Source organism: Ursus maritimus, unplaced genomic scaffold (assembly GCF_017311325.1).
Source record: "Ursus maritimus isolate PB19 unplaced genomic scaffold, ASM1731132v1 scaffold_1, whole genome shotgun sequence".
Classification (NCBI taxonomy): domain Eukaryota; kingdom Metazoa; phylum Chordata; class Mammalia; order Carnivora; family Ursidae; genus Ursus; species Ursus maritimus.
This window is the reverse complement of record NW_024423343.1, coordinates 97,894,393-97,903,773: the sequence shown is the minus strand read 5'-3', so window position 1 is coordinate 97,903,773 and position 9,381 is coordinate 97,894,393. Positions and strand designations below refer to the sequence as shown.

Below are 9,381 nucleotides of genomic sequence, written 5' to 3'. Positions count from 1 at the left end.
CCTCACTACTGCCTAGGAAGATGGCTAGACTTTAAAGACTATTTTTTCCCTTTAAGAAAAAAAATTCTTGGAGCTTTTTTTCATTTTTCTTGCTTTCTTTTTTTCTTTTCTTTTTCTTTTTTTTTTCTTTTTGGCGTGGCTTATTCCCCATTTAAAACAAATCATTGAATCTGGTTGCAGAAAGAAAAAAAGAAATAGCCAAGTGTCTCCATATCTGGATGTCTACAAATTAGAGAGAGGGAGAGACAGCGAGATCTATCTGCTCGATAAGAGCGAGCGATCCAGGCCAGACGCCTGGGCTTTTTCTCCCGCACCCGCCCCGTGCCTTCGCTGGGGCTTCGCCGGCCTCCTTCCTCCGCACACCCCCACGGGCCGCTGGCAAAGTGGGGTGGGGAGCGAGGCGGGGGGGGCGGGGGCCGGCGCGGCGGCCGGGGCGGCGGGGCGGCCGAGCATGGAAGAACAGCAGCCGGAACCTAAAAGTCAGCGCGACTCGGGCCTCGGCGCGGCGGCGGTGGCGGCGGCCCCGGGCAGCCTGAGCCTGAGCCTGAGCCCCGGCGCCAGCGGCAGCAGCGGCAGCGATGGAGACAGCGTGCCGGTGTCCCCGCAGCCCGCGCCCCCCTCGCCGCCCGCGGCGCCCTGCCTGCCGCCCCTGGCCCACCACCCGCACCTCCCCCCGCACCCCCCGCCCCCGCCGCCGCCGCCGCCGCAGCATCTCGCGGCGCCTGCTCACCAGCCTCAGCCCGCGGCCCAGCTTCACCGCACCACCAACTTTTTCATCGACAACATCCTGAGGCCGGACTTCGGCTGCAAAAAGGAGCAGCCGCCGCCGCAGCTGCTGGTGGCGGCGGCGGCCGGAGGAGGCGCAGGAGGAGGCCGGGTGGAGCGTGACAGAGGCCAGACCGGCGCAGGTAGAGACCCTGTCCTCCCGCTGGGCACGCGGGCGCCGGGCGCCTCCTCGCTCCTGTGCGCTCCGGACGTGAACTGTGGCCCACCCGACGGCTCTCCGCCAGCCGCGGGCGGCGGTGCCGGTGCGTCTAAAGCCGGGAGCCCGGCGGCGGCGGCGGCGGCGGCGGCCGTGGCAGCAGCGGCTGCGGCGGCAGCGGCCAAGCCTTCGGACAGCGGCGGCGGCAGCGGAGGCGGCGTGGGGAGCCCTAGTGCGCAGGGTGCCAAGTACCCGGAGCACGGCAACCCCGCCATCCTGCTTATGGGCTCAGCCAACGGCGGGCCCGTGGTCAAAACTGACTCGCAGCAGCCCCTCGTATGGCCCGCCTGGGTGTACTGCACGCGCTACTCGGATCGTCCGTCCTCCGGTGAGTACCCAACCCCGGGCTGCGCCATGTCTTTCGGCCCCGCGGACGCCCCCAGAACGCTCAGCCGCCGCCGTGCTGGGGAGAGCGGACCCGGCCTCGGATGCTCTCTTCTCTCACGCCGGCTTCCTCGTCCTCCTCCTCACCCCCGTCCCAGTCACAGCCGGGTGGGTCCCCAGTTCTGCGCTCCTGGCCTCCGTGGCTACCACACGAGAGGCTACAGCTCCTGGCACGGGAACCTCGAGTCTGGATCCTTCGGTTTTGAACTCCGAGGCCCTCGGGCCTTCTTTGTGTTTTACCTTTATTATCCTTAGAAAACACACAATCAGCCATTGATTTTTCTTCCAGGGAGAGGGGTGTTTAGAGCCCGGGGGGAAGGTGGGCCTAGTGATATGGGTCTGAAATCCCGCCAGCCAGGTCCTGCGGAGGCCGAAATGGAACAAGGCTCCGATCAGAGAAATAATCGTCACCTTATGTTCTTACAAACACAAACACCACCTCGATATTTTCTGAGGAGAGTTCATTTACAGAGAGATAGATTGGAGGGCACACAGAAAGAGAGAAAAGCCTTTGATCGCTGTGCCTCTTCCCCAGGCCGGGTAAGCTAGAGAGTCTGACCCGGGTGGGTAGAATCCAGGGAAAGATGGTAGCCAAAACTGTCGGTGCCCAGAGCCCCCGGCTCCTGGTTCTCAAGAGCTCACAGACAGTGGGAGTGGAGAGGAGACCGGTCCGGCTCGGGCCAGATCGCGGGGGCACAGGGTATGATCGGCAGCCTCCTCGGCAGCGTCTCCGTCGCAGGGCTTGCACATCCTCCCGGCCCTGCCCCTTCCTTTTCTCGCTCCTTTCTTCCCCGTATCTGCCAGTTAGCAGATTTCTGCCAGCTGTAGATTGTTTTTCTCGACTTCCTTCGGCCCTTTTCCCGCCTGTCCCTCGCGCTTGGAAACCCCGAGGCCGAGAGACCCTCGCTGGGACAGCCCTAGGCCTCAGGAGAGGAGGCTGGGGCCTGCCCTCCTCCCGGGGCGGCAGCGCCAGAGAGGCCGGTGGGCGCGGCGAGGAGGGCGGCAGGGGTTCTGGCCTACAATTGGTGTTCCGGGCACCCGGGTCCGATAGGAGGCCGGGCACAGCGTAGCCATGCGCCGCTCTACTCCGGCTGGTGTCTAGCCTCCCCACGGTTGCCGGCCGGGCGCGGATCGATGCGCGCTATCAGCCCCCGCCATCTCGAGCCCCGTTATTGACACGTCGGGCTCCCTGAACCTCCGAAAAGCTGCTTTGATTGACTCGCCTGATGGATAGAGTGATTGAGCTGTCAGGCTGTGCGGCTCAGGCTGGCCAGGAGGCTACGATTTTATTACAAGTGTCTGTGCCTCTGCACACACATACACAACAACACTCTCACCACGTCCCAGACGCACAACGTACAGCGGGGCCTTTTTGGAGATGTGCACATTTCCTGGGCCATCTCTGCCCGCTCAGCTAGTTACTAATCTAAACCAAGGCCGTCCTTCCTCCCCACCCCACCTCTCAGTCCTCTCTGCACTGAGCTTAGGAGTGGGCCTTGCCTTTGTTCTTGGCCAATTTCCCTCTTATGTGCCTGGGGAGGCAGCGTACTGGCTCCTCCTGCATGGGCAGTTCAGGGAGTTGAACCTCAACCCAGACCTGAGTCGCTGCAGTCAGCCAGGCCTGGGCTCTTTTGTCACAGGACAGCTGGTGACCCCAGGCGCTGGCCTGCCCCTGGAGCCAGCAGCCCAGCTTGTCACCTCTGTTCCTAGGTTTGGAGATGCTGATGAAGACCCTTCTTTCTAGACAGTTTCAGATATTAAAAGGCCCGACAGGGACTTAACTTAGCTCAGGAATCTCCCATAACCACGACAGGGCCCACCAAGTAAATGCCGGAAGACTTGGGTGTGAGGCTTACCGACAGAGCTGCAGGCTTTAAAGGCTGCCTCCTTTTCCCCCCTCCTCACCCCAGGGCTGGGCTCCATAGCTGCTCTCTTCCCAGACTAGGTTTTGAGAGAGACTTCACTTTCCTGGGGAGGTTTGCTGGGGCCCCTTCCCATATCCATCCTAGAGGCAAAGCACAGATTTCTGTCAGTATTGTCCCTCTGTCTCTCTCCCTCTGCTCATATTTTGCTCATGAATGGGGGAAGGATGGATGTAGTCTCCTTGCAAATGTCATAGATGGGCAGGGGAAGCAGGATCTGGCCTGTTTTTGTTATACAGGACTTTTCAATCCTGAAACTGTGGGTGATGTGTTCAAAAGAGAGAGAAGGGAGACCTTGCCTGTACAGCTGGGTGGAGGAATGGGAAGGGTCCTCTCTTTCTTACTGGCACCATCCAAGGAGCAAAGCAGAGAACCCTGGGGGCCAGGGTCATGCGGGTAAGGTGTGCGACTGGGTGAAAGCCTTGTTCCCCCTTCAGAGAAGGGGGTGGTCATTGTTTCCCTGGGACTCTAAAAAGGGCTTCGTGAAGCCAAAGAGAAGGGAGGAACAGAGAGAACATACACCAAAGACTTTGGATCTAGGCAAGCCCCTCACCATCCTCTCCCTATCCCCTTGTTTTCTGGGGTCAATAGCTACAAGCAGATGGGGTCTTATCGTAAGTGCTGGGCGTAGGAGCGCTTCTTGGGGTGGAAGGGAGGATGAGTTTGCGGCTGGCAATTCCCTCAGGGCAGTTCCGCCCGGTGTCTTCACTGGGCCAGTCCTGAGCCTCTTTTTATTCCAGGGCCCTGAAGACAGCAGGCCCCTGACCTCCAACTCTGGGATCCACCGGATGGGGCTCCAAATGTCTCTCCATCTTGGATTATGGGATTTAAGCGTGGCACGCGGCTCTCTGGTTCCGAATTGGTGTGTGGGGTGCACGGACAACCTCGGCCAGTTTTCCTCCGCGGTCTTTCTGGCCCCCCAGAAGGGAAGTCTGCGACCCCAGCAGCCAGGCGATTGATCTCGGGGCTAGCCGGTGGGAGGGAGCCAGGGGCGCAGCAGGGCCTCCGCTATTGCCCCCGAAGCTCGGGGCGCGATCCCCGTTCGGCTCTGCAATTCTCACGGCTTCCTCTGCCCTCTCCCCACGCCCCTCTGCCCTCCGTCCCCACCCCCACCCGGCCCTCTCCGCCGCTGCAGGTCCGCGCACCAGGAAGCTGAAGAAGAAGAAGAACGAGAAGGAGGACAAGCGGCCGCGGACGGCGTTCACGGCCGAGCAGCTGCAGAGACTCAAGGCGGAGTTCCAGGCGAACCGCTACATCACGGAGCAGCGGCGGCAGACCCTGGCCCAGGAGCTCAGCCTCAACGAGTCCCAGATCAAGATCTGGTTCCAGAACAAGCGCGCCAAGATCAAGAAAGCCACGGGCATCAAGAACGGCCTGGCGCTGCACCTCATGGCGCAGGGACTGTACAACCACTCCACCACCACGGTCCAGGACAAAGACGAGAGCGAGTAGCCGCCCGCCGGCTGGGGCCGCGCGGTCCGGCCGCCGCGCCCGCGCCCCCTCCTGGCATCGCCATCGCCGCCGCCGCCTGGCCGGCCCCACGCCAGGGGAGAAAGAATCCGCGCACAGGAGGGAGGGAGCAACAGGGAAGAGAGAGAGAGATTCTCAGAATGGAGAGTCACGTTTGAAGGAAACATTTTTAAAAAGGGAGAAAGACTCGGACAGGTGCTATCGAAAAATAAGATCTATTCTCTATTCACAGTATAAGGGGCGAAACTGCGAACTCCTTAAAGCTCTATCTAGCCAAACCGCTTACGACCTTGTATATATTTAATTTCAGGTAAGGAAAAGAAATATGTGTAGCGATCTCTATTTGCTGGACTTTTTATTAATCTCCTTTATTATTATTGTTATAATTATTATAATTATTATAATTATTTTATCCCCCACCTCCGCCTCGCTGCCCCCGGCCCAGTTTCGTTTTCGTTGCCTTTTTCTTTTGAATGTTGTTGCTTCTCCGGTGCCTCCCGCCCCGCATTGCTGGCCCTCCTTTCTCTGGGACTTTTCTTTGTGTGCGTGAGAGTGTGTTTCCTCGCGTGTCTGCCCTTCGCCTCTCCCCCACCTCCCAAGCCCCTTCTGTCGGTCTGTCTGTCCTGCTCCCCTTTCGTTTTCCGGAGACTTGTTGAGAAATACGACCCCACAGACTGCGAGACTGAACCGCCGCTACAAGCCAAAGATTTTATTATGTTCAGAAACCTGTAGTCTGAAATAAAGTGTACACTGTGCTCACGAGCCGCTGGCGGCCCTCCTCCTTGCAGGCTCGGGAAGGGCGTGGGCGCAGGGCACACGAGGGCCCCGCGCGCACCGCGCACGCACCGGGCGGCGAGCCCCGGGCTGCCCGGCCGGCCTTCCGATCACCGCACAACGAATACCCGGGGCAAGACGAGCGCGCGGCGGTAGAGGCGGCCCAGAGCCGGCTAGGCCCGGCTTTGGAGCGTGCGGAGGCCCACGCCTGGTCTCCGGTGGCGTCCCAAGGAGCCCAAAGGCAAAGAAAAAAAACAAAACCCAGTCCTGACTTCGGAAACACTGCCGGGGCTGTCCGGCTGCTCCCTGTGCCCGGCCAGGCCCAGCCTGGCTTTGGCCTCCTCTGGTTCAACCTGCTTCGCTCCTCGCTTCGGCCTGCACCTTTCCCTTTTCTTTCCTTCCTCCTCTCACAACCCAGTGCGGGGTTTGCTTGCGGTTTTCCCCTCCAGAAGCGGAAGGCCTTCCCAAGGCCGGGCGGAGGTGAGGGGCTGCCTCCAGTTCAGAGCTGCCCACTCCGGCGAGGGCGCTCTACAGCGGGCCTCTGGGCCTGGCCCCTCGGCCGCCTGGACTTCACCGCTCTTGGTTCGGAGAAGTGATTCCGTTGGCGAAGCGCAGGTGGAGGGTGGCACGGGGAGCCTCTCCCGGCCGGGATCTCCTGGTTCCGCATAAGGGAGAAGAGGCCCGGATGCTGGGAAGCGATGCAAAGCGGCAGCTCGGTCTGCTGCTGGGATCATTTGGGGGCCGGAATTCCCACGTGGGCGCAGGCCTGCCTCATCCAGAACCTAAACCTAAGCGGGGTCACTCTCGGAATGCCAACAAAGCCTTGCTTCCTGATTGAGGGGGGAGGGGGCACAGACACAAGTCTTCGGAACCCTCAGGACACGTGGACTTCCCCGAGGGAAATGTATGCACTCTAGCCCCTGACCCTGAGGCCTTCCCCCTCCTGGGCAGGCCCCGGGCCCCCTACTTTCAGGGACTAGGAGGAGGAACGGGAGGTCCCTCCTCAAGAGGTATCACCTCCCTTTTGTTCAGGTTTTGTTTTTTCATGGTAAATCCTCCTTTCCTCCTTTCTTCCTGTCTTCTGAAAAATGTGTGTATGTTCCTGTCCGTGTGTGGCTAGATATGTAGGTGTCCTTGCACACTTGTGTGCATATGTGATCACGTGCAAATGTACATGCATCTGAGGAGCTACCTGGTTTTGTGTGTCCCTGCATGTGTGAGTATTGTGCTCACTGGGTGTTCCTTTCTCTGTAATTAGATGCACACTTGGATGTTTGTGAGCTCGCGGTGTGTGTACATGTGTTCATTGGTGTTTGCACACCAGAATGCTTGCAGGTGTGTTTGTGGGGCTCACGCATGCATGGGAACTCTGTTTCTGTGTTCTTCCCTTGAGCTTCTCTCCTGTTGTTTTTGCAGGATTGACTTTGTGAGAAGTGAGAATGGTCATTCTGCCTCTTTCCTAGAAAAAACTTCTGGCTGATTTGGGGCCTCTATCTGGGGAAGTGACAGGGCTAGTACGCTCTGAGTCCCTGCTCAAAAGTTTGGGGGGCTGAGGTTCAATGGCCTGGAGTCGGAGAGTGTATTTGAGATTGCCATGGGTTCCCAACTTTATTGCAGTAAATCTTTTTCCTCCCCTTCATGCTTTCTTGGGGTGCATAGACTAACCTCTGCACACGATGGGTGCTTAACCACTCTGAGTGAAGAGTGGGAAGCAGAGGCCAGGGCTCTTCCCTGGGTTGGCCCCAATGAATGGTTTTCTTGTGGTTGGAAGTACATCCTTTGCCTTCCTTGGTGGGGGAAGGGGGGCCGGGATCTTCAAGCTCTCCAGGGCTTCAAGTTAGAGGGTTTGATACTTGGAGCCCAGAGTCCTCTTCTCCTCATCCACTTAGCTCAGAACATCAGGAAGGGTCCTGGCCACATCCAGATGTGGTGTTGGGGGCACTCTGCTCTACAGAGAACCTGATCATTTGAGTGCCTGGAAATGGGGCTACCCTTTCTTTGCCCTTCTTCACTGTGGCCCTTAGGGTCCCTAAGCCCCTCAAGACCACCAGATCTAGAGGCTGGGGCAGGGGCCAAGGCGAGCAGCGACTCCAGGAGCCATCCTGTTCCTTAAAGCTCTTCTTCACCACTCTCAGGAGGTCAAAGCAAGAGCTCTTCCCCTCAACCCTGGGGGAGAAAGAGGAGGTGATTACCCATCCCCAAGATTCTATTAGTGAAGCTTATAGATGTATCATTACTATGTAATTTGATTTCTTCCCCATATCTCCGTTTATCTTCCAACCACTACGGGCGAAGAGAATTTTCTTCTTTGTTCAGAGGAGGAAACTGAAGCTCGAAGACTTACGTATTTGGTCCATGCCTCTTCTGTGGCCGCGTGTCACCTCTACTCTTAACAACTGCCTCGACCTCAGGAATCTGGCCCAGGCCCTGACTTTCCTACCTTCTTGCTTTCATCCCCATTTTCCCTTCTTCCTGATTGGGGCTGAGGAGAGAGGAAGAGGACTCTGGTCAAACCTCTTTCTTGTTCCCCCTCTAAAAAAAGAAAGTAGTAATAATCATACACAGGCATTGATTTCTCTGATTTATGGGGCTGGCTTAGTGAGCCGCCTGTGTATTAAAAAGTCTGAGGTTGCACTGAAATAAATAGTGGAGTGTGCTATCCCAACTTCCTCATTTTCTACCTTTAAAAGAAAAAAAAAAAAGGTCGGATTGAACCATAAACTTAAATCTTCCTCAGCCCAGAAGGAAATACACACTAGCTGAGTCTAAACAGTATCGATCCCTGGCTCTTTCTGAGGGCAAAGGTCTCTGTTTCCTTGCTCAAAATTCTTGCTCCTTCAGTAGGGTCAGGGGGAGGCTGCAGATGGAGGAGGAGATATTGGGGTGTGTGGGGCTGCCTGGTATGTCTGTACAAGCTTCTGTGTTTGTGGGTTGTACTGTGAGGGAGCATTTATATAGGGGTGGCATTAAGCCCTTTCCCACCAGGCTTGGGAGGTGGAAGTGTGTGCTCGGTGTGTGTGGATGCCAATAGTGACTGGTGTTTGTGTGTGCACATATGGCCAATCCTCAGGCCCCCTAGGCTGGGCTGCCCAGGGCACACAGAGGGAGTGGCCTGCTACCCTGCCCCCTACCTGGCTCCCACTGCCCCTGGTGACCTATGGCAGGATTTTCAGAGATGATCTCACCAGGGAGGTCGCTGTGTCCCAGTCTCCCCCTACCCTAACTCCCCCATCCAATGCCCTCAGTAAAAGGCCTACTTGCAGGGGCAGGGGTGAGCCTTGGCTGACTCCTAGAGGCCAGAGGCCATGGCCAGGGGTGGAGAGGCCCTGGCCAGACTCCTTACCCTGGATGAAGGTGTCCGCTGTGGTTCTCTAGAGGGGTCATCAGCTCCTTCAATGGTTAGCCCAGATTTTCCTTTTTGTGCTGGAGAAAACCCATTCCTCTGGCACTTGAGGCTGCGTTCTGCTAAGCACAGACACAGGCAGGGGGCGGGGAGGGGCAGGGAGGCCTGGCAGCCGCCCTCTCTTAGCCTCTCCTCACCTCAGGGTGGGTTCAGAATGGAGTGTTCCCTCTGGGGGAGGCAGCAGTGTATGCTCCATCCCTCTGCACCCCGCCAGGACTTTGCTCTTCTCCCACTTTGAGCTCAGGTGAGAGGGCTACTCTCCTGTGGCAACTTGTGGAAAGGGACAGGGCTGGAGACTCTTCCAACCCCCACTCCTCCCCCAAATGCTTTAGGCCAGTCTTTTAATGAAGTCCCATTGTTGGAGGGGGTCCTCAGGGATTCTGGAATAAAAAGGTTTCATTTCACAGGCGGGTTGGGGGGGTTGGGGGAGGGTGCGGGGGGGGGGG

General features: G+C 58.0%; 1 protein-coding gene across 1 annotated transcript; it reads left to right on the top strand.

The window, feature by feature from the left end:
- The first annotated feature begins 451 nt into the window (after positions 1-451).
- On the top strand, positions 452-5,520 carry EN1 (engrailed homeobox 1). Its single transcript, XM_040645779.1, has 2 exons — positions 452-1,310; positions 4,424-5,520. The coding sequence occupies exons 1-2, from the start codon at positions 452-454 to the stop codon at positions 4,738-4,740; spliced, it is 1,176 nt and encodes a 391-aa protein (XP_040501713.1). The 3' UTR covers positions 4,741-5,520.
- Positions 5,521-9,381: the final 3,861 nt, after the last annotated feature.

Coding starts and splice junctions, on each gene's coding strand:
- EN1 (XM_040645779.1), top strand. CDS start 452: ATGGAAGAACAGCAGCCGGAACCTAAAAGTCAGCGCGACTCGGGCCTC. Junction 1,311..4,423: donor CTCGGATCGTCCGTCCTCCG/GTGAGTACCCAA, acceptor CCGCCGCTGCAG/GTCCGCGCACCAGGAAGCTG.